The sequence below is a fragment of the Salmo salar genome, chromosome 13 (genome assembly GCF_965601325.2).
Source record: "Salmo salar chromosome 13, fSalSal1, whole genome shotgun sequence".
Taxonomy (NCBI): Eukaryota; Metazoa; Chordata; class Actinopteri; order Salmoniformes; family Salmonidae; genus Salmo; species Salmo salar.
Window position 1 is genome coordinate 26,018,935 of NC_138303.1, and position 18,552 is coordinate 26,037,486.

Sequence of the window (18,552 nt, forward strand, 5' to 3'; positions counted from 1 at the left end):
TATGTACTCAGAATATTGAAAAATGTGCTTTCGCCGAAAAGCTATTTTAAAATCTGACACAGCGGTTGCATAAAGGAGTACTGTGTCTATAATTCTTAAAATAATTGTTATGTATTTTGTCAATGTTTATGATGAGTATTTTTGTAAATTGATGTGCACATTCACCGGACGTTTTGGTGGGAATACATTTTCTGAACATCACGCGCCAATGTAAAATGCTGTTTTTGGATATAAATATGAACTTTATCGAATAAAACATATATGTATTGTGCAACATGATGTCCTAGGAGTGTCATCTGATGAAGACCGCTAGCGGAACGGCTATAGCCAACAGGTTAATTAATTATTCTTATCTCACGTTAGTCTCATTCCAAACATTGTAAACTGTTGGTTGTCTGCACAAACCCAGCTTTTACTATGAATAATCCATACAACAATTGTCTTAATCATTTATTGACTAACTAACTAAATAATCACAGAAATGTATAAACAAACAAACGGTAGATATGGTTACAAGGAAATGATAGGGGAGGTTCCCTAGTGGGCTAAGCCGATATGACGGCTTGATGGACAAAGGAAAGTGGGTGTGGACTGAGAAGGGTGGGAAAGACAAAAAGAGTCACTACACAGTTGACTAGCACATGAACGCTCACTCATTCGGGAATAATTGCAATCAATATATATTTATGCCCAGTGTGTCATCGTGATCTCTGTTGGAATCCTCCCCCTGTTGGAAAGTTCAGTCTTTTGTGGTTAGAATGGATACTTCAGAGTACCTTTCAGAAATGTTCTTATAGAATAGATGTTTTGGCGGTTGTCGGGCTTCGCATCCCAGGTTGACATAATTTCTAGCTGCAGACTAGTAATTAGTATCTAAGATTTGCTCTTATTCTGTGGGGATCGATAGTCGATCGATAGAGTCGGGATCGATAGAGTTTATTCTGTCAGGATCGATAGAGTTGAACCATTTCCCGCCGTGTAGCCAATGCTCCACGTGGTATGGTTAGGAATTCAACAACCATTACAACCTTAGCTTATACTGAGGTTTTTGTGGTCTGAACTCAACCTGTGCCCCCTCGGTGTCCATCGAGGTACGCGTGGTCTGAAGAGGATTTCCTCAGGAGGGGTTTTTATTTGTACAGTAGAAAAGTAGAAAAGGGCTGTTCCATGACGCCAGATCATGTCTGTGCTCACGGGGGCGGGCCAATGACTTAGTTCTTTAAAGGGAATACAATTCTTTCACATTAAAGGTTTAACATCATATTATATCATTTCACAAATAGTTTCATCTTTACTCATTCATTTTATACAAGAATTAGATGCAAACCCCATCATTGAGAAATGTACATATTCAGAGATATAGTCATGTGTGTTTCCTGTCCTCTCTGAAGTCACCAAATGAAACACACTCGTCATACCCTTCCCTTAAGTGTCCACGGACCATTCCCACCTTCTCAAAAGTGGACATTTTGTATCAAATCCTCATTTTGGGGATTTAGGAGTTCACCATGTGAAATCCTTTGTTCTCTCTATGTGTCTCTGTCTGCATGGCCAGGGGGAGAGTCTGCTCCAGGAATTTCCGACCTGAGATAACAGAACCTGGGTGTAAGAGAAAGAGAGAGAGAAGGGGAAGCCACTAGCTATACCTAAAAAGGGCCACCATCATGACATGATATTTCAGTTTTTTTTTTATACATTTGCTAAATAAAATGTAAAAAACTGTTTTTGTTTTGTTATTATGGGGTATTGGGGGAAGATTGATGAGGAAAAACTTTTTTTTAAATCAATTTTAGAATAAGGCTGTAACGTAACAAAATGTGGAAAAAGTCATACTTTCCGAAGGCACTGTATATTTCCAAGTCCTATTCTTGAAGATCAAAAGGTATGCAATCAATTGCAATGACTGGAAATCTGACAGATTTTGGTTTTTAATGTCAAGATATACAGTAGCCTATTTTATTATTGTGTAGTAGAAAGCAATGGGTTAGAATAAGCCTACATAACCAACCCATAGAGTAAAATGCAACGTCCATTTATGGCCAGCTATGTAAAACTATAACTATAAAATGTATCCTGCAATAGATATTGTTCAATTGGTAATATTCATTTTGTCTTCTTCTAATGCCTCTTAAGGGGAAAGTAATCAGATTAAGTTACTGAGTTTGGGTAATCCAAAAGTTACGAGACTGATTTCAATTTTAGACAGGTAACTAGTAACTATAACAGATTACATTTAGAAGGTAACATACCCAACCCTACACACACACACTAACAAACAGAAACATTCTCAATTGTTTGTGTTTGATGCAATGACACAATCTCAATTGTTCTCCACACTGCCCTCACCCACCTAGATAAGAGTAATACTTACGTGAGAATTTAGTTCAATGACTACAGCTCATAGTTCAACACCATTGTCCCCCATACAGGAAACAAGCACGCCCCCATCCACATTGATGGGGTTGCAGTGGAGCAGGTCGAGAGCGTCAAGTTCCTCGGCGTCCAAATCACGAAAGACTTAAAGCGGTCCAAACACACACACACAGGTGTGAAGAAGGCATAACAGCACCTATTTCCCCTTACGAGGTAGATTTTTTGTCATGGGCCCTCAAATATAAAACAAATTCTACAGCTGTACCATTGAGAGCATCTTGACTGGTTGCATCACTGCCAGGTATGGCAATAGCACCGCCCTCGATCACATGGTGCTACAGAGGGTGGTGCAGAGAGCCCAGTACATCACTGGAGCACGACCTCCCTGCCATCTGTATCAGGTAGTGTGGAACTAAGGCCTGGAAACTTGTTAAAGACTCCAGGCACCCAAGCCATAGACTATTCTCTCTGCTTCAGCACGGCAAGCGGTACCAACAAGCTCTTGAACAGCTTCTATCCACAAGCAATAAGACTGATAAATAACTAACAAAATAAATACACAGACTATCTGAGTTAACCTTGTATCTTTATTGACCTTTTATTTTATTTTTGCACTGTCCATCATCTGCTCACTCACACATAATATGCACATACATTTATACTGACTCTACACACACGCACACCCATTCACATACAAGCTGCTGCTACTCTGTTTATCTTATATCATGATGCCTAGTCACCTTACCCCTATACATATCTACCTCCATCACTTCAGTATCCCTGCACATTGTAGATCTGGTATTGGAACTGACCATGTATATAGTATGTTTACTTACTTACTGTGTTCTTCATATATCTTCTTATTTCTCGTGTGTTTTTCCAGTATTACACTGTTCGTAATTATTCATTGTTGGATTTTGAGTTTGCAAGAAAGGCATTTCACTGTACTTGTGCATGTGACATTAAAACACACACCTGAAGGCTCCATTGACGTGTTGTTAATAGGTCTGTCAGCAGTGACAGATCAGGTGATGCAGCAGAGAGATTCCCTTTACGGCGTTGACGGTGTTGTCACAGGCACATCCGTGTCACGTAAACAAAGATGTTAGGATGTTGTCATAACGTGACAGCTCCATAAACAAGGTGACCTCAGGGGGATGGCTTGGAAAATGCTGGGCAGAGCGTGACGTGGAGTGACAGACACCCATGACAGACCACCTACAGCCACACACAGTTGAAGACTCAAAGACTGACTTATGTGAGTTGAAAAATAAAATGCAAATATACACTGACATAGACTGACCAGGAGAATCCAGGTGAAAGCTATGATTCCTTATTGATGTCAACCGTTAAATCCACTTCAATCAGTGTAGATGAAGAGAAACAATTGAAAGCATTGAAACAATTGAGACATGGATTGTGTATGTGTGCCATTCATAGGGTCAATGGGCAAGACAAAATATTTAAGTGCCTTTGAATGGGGTATGGTAGAAAGTGCCAGGCACACTGGTTTGAGTGTGTCAAGAAATGCAATGATGCTGGGTTTTTCACACTCAACAATTTCCTGTGTGTATCTAGAATGGTCCACCATCCAATGGGCATCCAGCCAACTTGACACAACTGTGGGAAGCATTGGAGTCAAACGATACTGAGACGTTCCTAGCTGACATAGAGGACGCGTTGGGTGGCTACCCGAATGCTACGGGTTCTGACAGGGTTTACCTGTTGAAGCGAACGTCGAATAGACACGTGACGAGGTTCATTCGCCTACAACAGCAACACGTGCTAAATGACTACGCTAAACTTGCCACAGCTTTGAAATTAGAATACAGTGGTTCTGCGACTCGCAAACACGATAGCTCACTGGCTAACACGGTCAAACAAGCTCGGAACGAACACCCACAAGCTTTCTATCATAGGCTTCGTTCAGCTTACTTTGGCCTACTCACAGAAACAGGAATGGAAGAGCTGTTACCATTCAAACAAATGTTTCTGTCGAACATGTATCCCACCTTCATTACCTACTTGGGCCTTGCAGCCCACGTTGGCTTGCCTATCTTACAACTCAGAGAGCTTGCAAGCACAGCTTTTGAGGCATCAAAAGCTCGCAACACTAAGAGCCCTGACCACTCGGTTTTGAAGTTTGACCAGGAGCACTCACTCCAGTTAGAGGGTGCATTATCAGGTATTGGAGCGTCGAGAGATGACGCACAACAACAGTTTCTACCACGAAACCATGATTCCAATAACCGCCGTGGTCGAAATAACTGTAAAGTACGTCGCCCTCAAAACGACTACCGCTACAATCGACCTGTTCGCTACGTTCCTGCACCCAACCCACACAAAGTGTCAGAGCACAAGGGTAACAAAGGGTTGAAGGACGATCAAAACGCAGACCAATGTTCTCCAGAAGTCCCACTACGGGAAGAACTAAAGCGAGAACAATTTGAGAAAAGGGTAAAAGATAAGTCACAAGGACTAGACGGGGAATTACCGGACACCAGGTCCGCAGAAATTAACACCCATAGCAAGGACGTTAAAGTTCAAATTTCTCCCACTCTCATTCAAGACCCTATCCAGGGCCCGCTTGATCAAGAAACAAGCCCCCGGGCTTTGTCTGTAGACTCTGATACAAAACTTGCGAAGAAAAAGGTAAAACGCTTCGTTAAAGCCAAGCCCACTCAAAATCAGAAAAGTCAATCTGCTTCCACCTTGAACAGAAAGGGCACATCACGTCGTTGCGAACGACCACTCCACTTTGTGGGGAATATGTCCACTAACCACGAATCTAAACGGCCATACCTGGAAACAGTCCTGGAGGATTGCTTAATAACCTCTTACATCTAGACGTTCCGCTAGCGGAACACCTGCTCCAATATCCAATGATAGGCGTGGCGCGAATTACAAATTCCTCAAAAATTCAAAAACTTCAATTTTTCAAACATGTGACTATTTCACAGCATTTTAAAGACAAGACTGTCCTTTATCTAACCACACTGTCCGATTTCAAAAAGGCTTTACAGCGAAAGCAAAACATTAGATTATGTCAGCAGAGTACCAAGCCAGAAATAATCAGACACCCATTTTTCAAGCTAGCATATAATGTCATAAAAACCCAGAAGACAGCTAAATGCAGCACTAACCTTTGATGATCTTCATCAGATGACACACCTAGGACATTATGTTATACAATACATGCATGTTTTGTTCAATCAAGTTCATATTTATATCAAAAAACAGGTTTTTACATTAGCATGTGACGTTCAGAACTAGCATACCCCCCGCAAACTTCCGGAGGAATTTGCTAACAATTTACTAAATTACTCACGATAAACGTTCACAAAAAGCATAACAATTATTTTAAGAATTATAGATACAGAACTCCTCTATGCACTCGATATGTCCGATTTTAAAATAGCTTTTTGGTGAAAGCACATTTTTGCAATATTCTAAGTACATTGCCCAGCCATCACGGGCTAGCTATTTAGACACCCGGCAAGTTTAGCACTCACCAATATCAGATTTACTATTATAAAAGTTTGATTACCTTTTGTTGTCTTCGTCAGAATGCACTCCCAGGACTGCTACTTCAATAACAAATGTTGGTTTGGTCCAAAATAATCCATCGTTATATCTGAATAGCGGCGTTTTGTTCGTGCGTCCCAGACACTATCCTAAATGGTAAATAAGGGTCGTGCGCATGGCGCAATTCGTGACAAAAAAAATCTAAATATTCCATTACCGTACTTCGAAGCATGTCAACCGCTGTTTAAAATCCATTTTTATGCCATTTTTCTCGTAAAAAAGCGATAATATTCCGACCGGGAATGTCCATTTAGCTAAACAGAGGAAAGTAAACAAAGCTTTCGGTCGACGCGGGCACGAGCCTGAGTCTCACAGTACTGTAACCAGCCACTACCCAAACGCGCTACTTTTTTTCAGCCAGAGCCTGCAAAGCCACGATTCAGCTTTTTACCGCCTTCTGAGACCCTATGGCAGCCGTAGGAAGTGTCACGGGACAGCTAAGATCCTCACTCTTCAATAAACAGAGACAAGAAGAACGACACCTTGTCAGACAGGCCACTTCCTGCATGAAATCTTCTCAGGTTTTTGCCTGCCTTATGAGTTCTGTTATACTCACAGACACCATTCAAACAGTTTTAGAAACTTTAGGGTGTTTTCTATCTAAAGCCAATAATTATATGCATATTCTAGTTACTGGGCAGGAGTAGTAACCAGATTAAATCGGGTACGTTTTTTATCCAGCCGTGAAAATATTGCACCCTAGCCATAACAGGTTAAATTAACTTGTCATGCGCTAATTGATTCGGGTGCGACAATATCACTCATCTCTCAAACATTGTTTGATGATCTCAAAAGGGTTTTGAAGCCAACTAAACATTGGTTAAAAGTGGAACGATGCGAAACTACACTTCGAGGGGTCACTCAGACTACCTCGCCTCTCACATTGAGAGTCATGCTGAAACTACAGTTCAAGGACATATTGCTCGTTCACCCTGTGTATGTTACCAGCCTCGAAACTGTACCCCTGCTACTTGGAGCAGACTTGATGGATCGATTACTCCCATTGATGGATTGGAAAACCAACCAGGTATGGTCACAGGCCACAGTGCCTTCCCCACTGACCACACTGTCTTCCCCTAACGCTAGCTGCAACGCAGTCATTCACGAGGGGTATCTGTCGAAAGCACCCCTTGGGAAAAATACGTTTAGAAACCTCTTGGTGCAGAATCCGATCCAAAGAGATATTACGATATCTCGACACATTCCATCAGCCAATCTGATTGACCATTCTTTTCATGATTTCGAGCCAGCTGTCTCTGTGAATGAGCAACTTCCCTCCTCCTTGCAGTTGTGCAATACGGTAGTTGAGATGAACTTCTCTTGCCCTTCGGACACTTCCGCAAGCACTGCGGCCATCTCAGCAAGAAAAACATTGATGTGCAGAGTACACTCTGCTTCCGATGATACACCTTCTGCTTTGTTGGGGACTGTCACCCCTTACAATGACACTAATGGCGTCAGTCCAGCAACTGACCCGATGACTCCCACTGGTGAAACACTTTGCGATATCACAGACCGATATCCTCGTCTCAGTTTGCAGGTACTGAAGAGGTTGCCACACGCGGACGCGGTGGTGACTGACAGACCTCGACAGCCACTGAGGGTGTTGACGCACAAACACCAGGAGATTTGGTTGAAAGGTTACAGCCATTCTCATAATAACTCGGCCACTGACAACTCGTACATAGGGTCCGACCTTTTCGTTTGCGCCTCGGACACCAACACCACCCGCTGGTGGGGGGGTCCCGAGACACAAGGGGGGGAATAGTAGCCCAGACCCATGATGAGCCTCATCGAGGCCGGTGGGGGGGTCGAGATTACGGACAACACCGTACGAGGCCGCCAGAGCATAAATCAAATCTAGTTGTAAACTCCTCTATGAGAACAGTGAGGAGCAGACAGGCCCCTAGACGGGGATTATCTTAGAACACATCTAAGATAGTACTGAGGTGTACCACACTGGTCGTAAAGGAAGTCCAATGGACTTGTCCACCTCCAAAACAAATGTCAACAATAATCATTCCTTGCCATGTGTAGGTTCAACTACAATACAACTAGTAATATGCTCCAATCATGTGTTCCGGTAGATAATATTTCAGAATAAATCGGTAGGACAACTGGACCCCTTGAATACCAGTACCAATACCACAGTCAGTCCAGCAACACTCAGTAAGAGGATTAGTAACCTCACATGTTAAATTGCTATTGATAATAGCGACATAGGAGTCACTCAGAGTGCAACACGGGGAAGGGAATCTCCATTGCACTCTTCCAATGGTTAACACATGCCACTAATAAATAGAACCCTCCGTTCAGGAGAAAAGTTATTAGAAGTCATGAACCATGATCACACCACGTATGACTGGTCCAATACTTAAAGAGTACTTCTGTCGTGAGGTTAGCTCCTCCGTGGATAACATAGCTATGAAATAGACTTCATACCTACCGCCACTACAATAGTGGAAGACACAGTGACTTGTAGAAAAACTACTACAGACTCCCTTAACACCAATTCTGACTGACCTCCAGGCATTGACCTGAAAATTACCCGACTACGTCAGACTCATTCTGAACAAGTTGTAATCTGCCAGGATACTTGGTTTTCTTCCCTTGACATGCGCGATTGTGTAAGCATAAACGCACATGCACAACGGAACATCCAATTAGGATTTATGCTAGGATCACTTAAGGGTCCAAGCAAAATACCAGCTTTAGTAAAGTTGAACATTTACTTCTAGGCCTTTGACTCTACAGCACTCACCAGTTTTCTAACCAGAAGTCCATAGGTCATCCCTGTAGACTGCCCAAAACTAGTGCCTTACAGCGGTAGACTTATCATATAGTTGTCAACTTAGGATAGTACCCTAAGCGCCACCCCGCAAATTAGGAAAGCCCTAGATATGACATTAGACAATGCCATGATAGGGTCATTTTCCCAAGACCATGGACGTAGATAGAATACAGTCCAATTAGATGATTAAGGTGGCATAACTATATTTTGTTTTGTTTATGCTTTCATTCATTTTCTTTCATTTTCTTTGGCACATAGAAAGTGATAGAGCCATAAACAACTCCCCCATACAACCATCAGTTAGTGCCACAACGCCGCTCATTTGGGAGGAAATGTAATGATATATTTCATGAGTGTGTGTGCGTGGTTAACATCTGCCTAAGTTACTGCCCAGATATTCCAGTCTGGACGACCAGACGACGGGTCCGGAACGGCGATCCCAATCCGGACATCCGCTGCCGAGCCATGGAACGGACATCTTCATTTGCAGAGACCCTACCCGGGTCGACCACCAGAGGGGGGACTGCAATAGCAACCACCAACTGGACATCTGCTGCCGAGCCATGGAACGGACATCTTCATTTGCAGACACCCTACCCGGGTCGACCGCCAGATGGGGACCACAACGATGATCCACAACCAGGACAACCCACGTTCATTTTTTATGTTGGTTTACAACATGCAGTTTAATCGCAAGATTGAACCCAACATGGGGGGACTGTCATGACCTTGGCCTGTGGGTAAGGTTTATGACCCCCCCCCCATAAATCCCTTTCTCCCTTCCCCTCTCTGACCCTACTGAAGGACTTGAATAGCCTGTGTTAAATATAGAGAGTCTGGGAACATCAAACAAATGGGGAAAAGGAACCATATTTTGGTAATAAAACCAGTTGGAAATATGCTTTGGAACGTAATGAGTATGTATGTCAGTTCGGTTGTCATCTGAGACATTATGACTGATGACAGGACGACATAAACTGTACCTGAGAAAGTATACACCCTCTAGTTATCAGAGTAACATGGAATTGTTATGCAATTGAAATGTTTGATATTGAAATTGTTTGTTAGGAGATTAAATGTAATTTTAGCTTCCAAATGAGAGAATTGGGTTTTCATAAGGAAAGTGCCCTGCTTGATCAGTGGCCCACCCCTGTGAAGAGACAGGGGTTATAAACGATGAAACACATCCACCCCCTCTCCACTATATAACCCTTTGACGAAAAGATAACCAGGTTGTTCCAGTACGTGAGGTCTGCAGCCTCTACGTTAGAAGGACACACATGTCAAGTACAGAACTAAGCCAACCTCGGCGTGAGCTTTGGTGGCGAATGGTATGAACTTTGAGCTTATTCACTACAGAAGTGATACTTCCTAGCCGTTGAGTTAGCAGCGACTGCTGTAGACGTGGGCTAGGAAAGGACGGACGACGGATCCAGTCTAACGACCACACGAAGATACGACCACGTATCCAATTTACCACCAGAGACATTCTTCCGAGAACAGGAAGATCTGTTGGCCAACCCGGCCAGCATCTACGACCAATCTACCGAAGCGCAGCTCAGAGTAAATATTTATTGCATTTTCCTTTTCCAAATGGGCGGTAATTTAGAATGCATAAGATAATGTATTTACGATAGCATAGCTGCTGTTTCTTTGTTCCTAAATCTTCCCGCTCTTTCATTCAAGCCCAACCCCCTTCCTTTGTGTAACCAGACATCATACAGGTTCCGTCCACCAGGACGTTTTCTGTATGACATCATTTGTATTCTGTGCATAAGTAATTCTGTGTGATTAGTTGAGGTATTTAGTAAATAAATAATTAAACCCAATTTGGTATTGCTGATTCAACTTGTTAGCCAGGGTTCGTGAAGATAGCCAAGAATTTACAACGTTCATTATGAGACTGAAAATAAGATAAGGGTTAATATTGACTGCTACCGATGTAAAGTATTACTTAGTATTTTAAGAGTTTATTCGGAAGATAACAGCTCTATAAACGTTCTTCCATGGTGCCCCGACTTTCTAGTTAATTACATTTACATGATTAGCTTAATCAGGTAATATTAATTAGAGAAAGAATTTTATAGGTTAGCATGTCATATCACTTAATCCGGCATAGCCAAAGACACGACACTACTGTAAGTCGCTCTGGATAAGAGCGTCTGCTAAATGACTAAAATGTAAAGCACCAATTTATTTTAAGAATGTGAAATGTCAGATAGTAGAGAGAATAATTTATTTCAGCTTTTATTTCTTTCATCACATTCCCAAAATAAGTTGGGTGAATTTAGGCCCATTCCTAAGGAGGAGCTGGAGGCAGCCAAGGCGGAGCGGCTTCATTACGAGGCATTATACGCGCAGATTGGCAAGTGTGAGAGGCAGCCCCAATAAATATTTTTTGGGGGGGCACACGGGAAGAGTGGCTAGGTCAGGTAATAGACCTAAGCCAACTCCCCGTGCTTATTATGGGGAGCAGCGGATCATGAGAGCGCCGGTCTATGCGGAAGTGCGCACGATCTCACCCATGCGCCCGCACAGTCCAGTGCGAGCGATCCCAGCCCCTCGCAAGTGCCGTGCTAGAGTGGGCATCCAGCCAGGTAGGAGTATGCCTGCACAGCACATCTGGCCACCAGTGCGTCTCCTAGGCCCAGGCTACCCTGCGCCTGCTCTACGCACGGCAGCCATCAGGCCTCTGCACAGCCCAGTTCGCCCTCTGCCAGCACTCCGCTCCACCCAGCCAGGACGGGTTGCGCAGGCTGTGCACTCCAGACCTCCAGTGCTTGTTCATGGCCCGGTGTATCCAGTTCCTGCTCCTCGCACTAGCCTTGAGGTGCGTGTCTCCAGTCTGGCGCCTCCAAAGCCAGCACCACGCACCAGGCCTCCAGTGCGTCAGCCCAGTCCAGTACGTCCTGTTCCCGCTCCTCGCACTAGCCTTGGGGTGCGTGTCTCCAGTCTGGTACCTCCAGTACCAGCCCCACGCACCAGGCCTCCAGTTCGTCAGCCCAGTCCAGTACGTCCTGCTCCTGCTCCTCGCACTAGCCCTGTGGTGCGTGAAAATAGTCTGGCGTCTCCAAAGCCAGCCCCACGCATCAGGCCTTCAGTGCACAGTCCCGTCCAGAGCTTCCAACGACAGTACCCCGTCCAGAGCTTCCGACGACAGTTCCCTGTCTAGAGCTTCCGACGACAGTGCCCCATCTAGAGCTTCCGGCGACAGTTCCCCGTCTAGAGCTTCGGGCGACAGTGCCCCGTCTAGAGCTTCCGGCAACAGTGCCCCGTCCAGTGCTTCCGGCGACGTCCTACAGTCCGGAACCGACAGAGACGGCCCACAGTCCGGAACCGAGAGAGACGGCCAACAGTCCGGAACCGACAGAGACGGCCCACAGTCCGGAGCCTGCAGAGACGGCCCACAGTCCGGAGCCTGCAGAGACGGCCCACAGTCCGGAGCCTGCAGAGACGGCCCACAGTCCGGAGCCTGCAGAGACGGCCTAATGTCCGGAACCGGCGCAGCCAGAGTCGCCCTACAGTCCGGAACCGGCGCAGCATGAGTCGCCCTACAGTCCGGAACCGGCGCAGCCAGAGTCGTCCTACAGTCCAGAACCGGCGCAGCCAGAGTCGCCCTCCAGTCCGGAGCTCCCAGAGTCGCCCTCCAGTCCGGAGCTCCCAGAGTCGCCCTCCAGTCCGGAGCTCCCAGAGTCGCCCTCCAGTCCGGAGCTCCCAGAGTCGCCCTCCAGTCCGGAGCTCCCAGAGTCGCCCTCCAGTCCGGAGCTCCCAGAGTCGCCCTCCAGTCCGGAGCTCCCAGAGTCGCCCTCCAGTCCGAGGTCTCCAGCGATGCGCATCAGCCCGAGGTCTCCAGCGAGGCGCCTCAGCCCGAGGTCTCCAGCGACGCGCCTTAGCCCTGAGTCTTCAGCGGGGATGGACAGGTTAGGTTGGGGCTAAGGCCGGAGCCTGAGCCACCACCATAGTGGAGGACTGGGGAGGGGGGGGTGTAGCACAAGAACCGTCGGTGACGGTGGCCACCCTCCCTTCCCTCCCTTTAGTTTGGGATTATTTTTGTTTTGGGGTTTATTTTTGTGTTTTTTGTTTGAGGTGCATCCGGGGTCTGCACTTTTTTTTGGGGGGGGGGTGTACTGTCACGTCCTGACCAGTAAAAGGGGTTGTTTGTTATTGTAGTTTGGTCAGGGCGTGTCAGGGGGTGTTTGTTTAATGTGTTTCGGGGTTTTTGGTTTATGTTCTATGCTAGTATATTTGTATGTTCGTTCTAGTTTTTCTATTTCTATGTTTAGTTTATTGGGTTGACCTTCAATTGGAGGCAGCTGTTCCTCGTTGCCTCTAATTGAAGGTCCTATTTAGTAGGGGTGTTTTTTTATGGGTTTTTGTGGGTAGTTCCATGTGTGTAGCTGTGTGCCTCACAGAACTGTTTTTCGTTGTTGTTTTGTATTAAGTGTTTATTTTGGTTTTCTTCTAAATAAAAGAAGATGAGCATACACATTCCCGCTGCATTTTGGTCCAATTCCTACGACGAACGTGACAAGACCAGTGGACATTTCTCCAAAAAGTACGATCTTCGTCCCCATGTGCAGTTGTAAACTGTAGTCTGGCTTTTTATGTCGGTTTGGAGCAGTGGCTTCTTCCTTGCGGAGCGGCCTTTCAGGTTATGTCGATATAGAACTCGTTTTACTGTGGATACAGATACTTTTGTACCTGTTTCCTCCAGCATCTTCACAAGGTCCTTTGCTGTTGTTCTGGGATTGATTTGCACTTTTCGCACCAAAGAACATTCATCTCTAGGAGAAAGAACGCGTCTCCTTCCTGAGCGGTATGACGGCTGAGTGGTCCCATGGTGTTTATACTTGCGAACTACTGTTTGTACAGATGAACGTGGTACCTTCAGGCATTTGGAAATTGCTCCCAAGGATGAACCAAACTTGTGGAGGTCTTTATTCAGAGGTCTTGGCTGATTTCTTTAGATTTTCCCATGATGTCAAGCAAAGAGGCACTGAGTTTGAAGGTAGGCCTTGAAATACATCCACAGGTACACCTCCAATTGACTCAAATGATGTCAATTAGCCTATCAGAAGCTTCTAAAGCCATGACATAATTTTCGGGAATTTTCCAAACTGTTTAAAGGCACAGTCAACTTAGTGTATGTTAAAACCTTTTACATCTAGGCGTTCCGCTAGCGGAATCCCGTTCCGCCAGCGGAACCCCTAGCCAACAGCCAATGGGATCGCATGGCGCGAAATACAAAACCTCAAAAATACAATAATTTCCATTTTTCAAACATATGACTATTTTACACCATTTGAAAGATAAACCTCTCCTGAATCCAACCACGTTGTCCGATTTCAAAAAGGCTTTACAGAGAAAGCAAAACATTAGATTATGTTAGGAGAGTACATAGACAAAAATAATCACACAGCTATTTTACAAGCAAGCATATATGTCAATAAAACCCAAAACACAGCTATATGAAGCACTAACCTTTGATGATCTTCATCAGATGACACTCCTAGGACATTATGTTATACAATACATGTATGTTTTGTTCAATGAAGTTCATATTTATATCCAAAAACAGCTTTTTACATTGGCGCGTGATGTTCAGAAAATGTATTCCCACCAAAAACTTCCGGTGAATTTACAAAAATACTCATCATAAACATTGACAAAATACATAACAATTATTTTAAGAATTATAGACACAGAACTCCTTTATGCAATCGCTGTGTCAGATTTTAAAATAGCTTTTGGGCGAAAGCACATTTTTCAATATTCTGAGTACATAGCTCGCCATCACAGCGAGCTATTCAGACACCCGCCAAGTTCGGCGCAAACTAAACTCAGAATTAGTATTAGAAATATTGTATTACCTTTGCTGATCTTCGTCAGAATGCACTCCCAGGACTGCTACTTCCACAAGAAATGTTGTTTGTGTTCCAAATAATCCATAGTTATGTCCAAATACCTCCGTTTTGTTCGTGCGTTCAGGTCACAATCCAAAGGGTAACGCGCGAGCGCATTTCGAGACACAAAAAGTCAAAATGTTCCATTACCGTACTTAGAAGCATGTCAAACGCTGTTTAAAATCAATTTTTATGGTATTTTTAATATTGCGATAATATTCCAACCGGACAATAGTGTAATCATTCAAGGAGGAAAAGAAAAAACAGCGTGCTCGCGGGAACGCGCATATCCAATCTCTTTGTCCCGAGGCAGTCCACTCAGAAACTGAGCTACTATACTCTGCCCAGTGACAAGGGAATGCTCAAAACACTTTCTGAAGGCTTTAGAAAGCCAATGGAAGCCTTAGAAAGTGCAACGTGACAGCACAGATACTGTAGTTTCGAAAGGGACTCGAAAGAAGAACTACATTTCTCAGATCCTACTCTTCCTGGTTGAATTTTTCTCAGGTTTTTGACTGCCATATGAGTTCTGTTATACTCACAGACACCATTCAAACAGTTTTATAAACTTCATAATATGCATATTCTCATTTCTGGGCAAGAGTAGTAACCAGTTTAAATCGGGTACGTTTTTTCATCCGGCCGTGAAAATACTGCCCCCTATCCACATCAGGTTAACTTCTGACCCACTGGAATTGTGATACAGTGAATTATAAGTGAAATAATCTGTCTGTAAACAATTCATGGAAGAAATACTTGTGTCATGCACAAAGTAGATGTCCTAACAGACTTGCCAAAACTATAGTTTGTTAACAAGACATTTGTGGAGTGGTTGAAAAACGAGTTTTAATGACTCCAGCCTAAGTGTATGTAAACTTCCGACTTCAACTGTACATACTGCTTCATACTAAATCGAGTGTCTTGGATTTACATACAAAATAATACGAAATGCTCTTAGACCAGGTTGTTCCCAGAGGCAGTTCCAGCACTGCTGTTACCACAGCACAAACACACTGTGTGAAATGAACCTTGACTTTCACATTACATTATCCTCATTCATTATGTGGAGGGCCAGGAGTTCTTCTGACCTTAACAGCAAAATCTCTGGGCCCTACTTTTTAGTGAGAACACATCCCACCAGCTTTACCAGGATTACTGACCTCGCGGTCGAGGCCTGCTGCCACGGTGACAATGTCTCCGGTCTCGCTGTTGATGGTGAACATGTTGGGGATGGGGCTGTGTGGCGTCTGGGAAAGGATTCGGTAGCGCACCATCCCATTGGCCGTGGTGTTGTCATCATGATCGAAGGCTGCCAGGTGCGTCACAAACGTACCTGATGAAGAGGAGGCAACAGTCAGATGAGGCATATATACACAGGGACAGGTACACAAGCACAAAATACCAGTCAAAAGTTTGGACCCTCCTCCTTATTCAAGAGTTTTTCTTTATTTTTAAACCGTAGAGTGAAGGAAAAGCAGCCAACAAGTGCTCAGCATATGTGGGAACTCCTTCAAGAATGTTGGAAAAGCATTCTTCATGAAGCTGCTAATTGAAACGCATTCCAAGTGACTACCTCATGAAGCTGGTTGAGGGAATGCCAAGAGTGTGCAAAGCTGTGGCTACTCTGAAGAATCTCAAATATAAATTGTTTGTGTTAATTCATAGTTTGGGTGTCTTCACTATTATTCTACAGTGTAAAAAATTGTCAAAATAAAGAAAATCCCTGGAATGAGTAGGTGTGTCCAAACTTTTGACTGGTACTGTACATTCATGCACACACTGATCTCTCAATCTCTCTCTTTATCTGTCTGTCCCTGTTTATACTCCTCTCTCTCTCTGTCCCAGTATCTGCTCCTTTCTAATTTCTCCATCCCTCCCCCTCTCCCTGTCCCCCCCGTCTCTGTCTCTGTCTCTCTCTCTCTCTCTCTCTTTCTCTCTCCAGCTGTCTCTTTCCCTCTCTCTCTCCATCTGCCTCCTCTCCTCTCCACCAGTAATTTCCATCCAATTGTTATTATCAGAAATAGTGATATCGTCCCAGTGACAAGCTCCGTCCAGAGATAATTCCAGCCGAGCCACCATTTCAAACTCCATTACATTTCAAAGGAACATTTGTCAATGGGGCAGAGAAGAGAGAAATTCGATTCCAAAGGACTCAGAGAGAAAGGAAAGGAAGAAAGAGCAGAGGAACAGAGTGAGGGATAAAGGACAGACAGAGAGCGGCTTTGAATTTGGTTCCAACTAGGGAGACTATCAATCTTTCACCCATCTCTCTCTCTCTCCCTCTATCTCTCTCTATCTCTGGAGAATCACACTGTGTCACCCATTGCCTGGGTAATTTCATTACGGGGTGTTCTTAGGGGGCTTAATGTGGACCCTTTGTACGGGCGTCTACTCTGTGCCTGACAGGATTAGGGGTCTAAATGAGTCTTTAATTTGAAAACTAATTCAACTCTGTAATTGGCTTCCCATTGAAACCACTGGAGCTCTTAATACCAAAACTATTTTTTTATGATTATTGTTCGGCTGAATGTCACGCATGCTACTGCCAAGGATTGGTGATGTGTGCGTGTTTTTGTGCATGTGCGTGTGTGTGTGTCTGTGTTGGGGTGGCAGAGTTTGTATTAAAATCGCTTAAGGTTGAAAAAGGAGAACGAAAGAGAGAGTTAGTGAGAAAATGAAAGTGCACGTAGCACCTGGACACCTCTTCAGATTTCAGATCACCTCTAGTGCAATACAACCTGGCTCATAAGCCTTTCTCTTCACTGTGAGGGAATAAATCAAATGAGTCAGTGGAGCTGCAGCTAAAGCGTGGTAAATTTAATCGCCGTATCATCTCCAGCCATACCATCCACAGCTTTATGGCCATGCAGCCAACAGTAGAGCTAGCTAAATGAGCACACTGCAGGACTGAAGCACTCCATCTGAGCAAATGCCTCTGGGCTAAATCAAGTGGAATGTGAAACTGAATCAATCTATAAAAAAACACAACACAAACGCTCCGAATGGTATTCTCTACAGGCTCCATTTTTCTCACGCAGAACAGCAAAGTAATGTGCAAAGACTGCTGTAAAACTCACTATTCTCTACAGTGTGATTTACGTAAGAACTTTCTTCTGTCCATGTCAGTGAGAAAGAGACAATGTTCCATCCATCCATCCCTGTGTTTACCTGGCTTGGAGCCCTCGTCGACAGAGCCGTTGTAGACCTGGTTCTTGAACTCAGGCCGGTTGTCGTTCATGTCTATGACATAGATGTACAGGTCTATGGGGCTCTCCACCCGCTCACCATTCATGTTCACTGCATGGGCACGAAGCTGGAGAGGGTGAGAGAGTGAGAGAGATAAAGATTGTGGGTCAATTATGCTGCCATTAACAAACTCAACATCAGTAACATGATATGGTTGATATGCAGTGTGGTAACCAAGGCTATGCACTGCATTTTAGGGCATGTTTGAGAAAAACAACAGGACCTGAGAGAAATAAACAACGTTGCATTTCATAATTGCACAGCCCAATGGGTACCAAGCACCAATAATATATGTGACTCGTTTCAGGAAACTAGGCGTATGTGAACGTCATTTTTAAATTTTTATCAAAATGCGTTTATTATTCTGGAACAACTTTAATTTGCCTTAAAAACAAACTTGTCTGCCATCTGTAAATACCAATGAAATTGTTAAATTACGAGCCCAGTTGGTTTAGCCACAGAAAAAGTGAGGAACCTTCCTGCTAGCCATGATTGGCTGAGATAATAGTTCGGATTGGACTGCCATGTAGCCCGCTTCTGTCTATAACATGAGCTGCTTAGTATGTGTACAGTAGGTCATCCTTTCTAAAGTGGCTTTTTTGAAAGATACCACAAAGAACTCCACAAGTGTTGCTAAGGCTCTCCACTTTCTGG

The 18,552-nt window shown here is 44.2% G+C and overlaps 1 protein-coding gene across 1 annotated transcript in view; it reads right to left on the reverse strand.

The window, feature by feature from the left end:
- The window catches only part of LOC106566735 (cadherin-4), a 523,629-nt gene that overhangs the window by 74,876 nt on the left and 430,201 nt on the right, over window positions 1-18,552 (reverse strand). The window contains exons 7-8 of the mRNA XM_014135075.3: window positions 17,821-17,965; window positions 15,813-15,985 (exon numbers count right to left, since the gene is read on the reverse strand). Of these exons, the coding sequence (XP_013990550.1) occupies window positions 15,813-15,985; window positions 17,821-17,965 (318 nt within the window). The remainder of the gene's footprint in view (window positions 1-15,812; window positions 15,986-17,820; window positions 17,966-18,552) is intronic.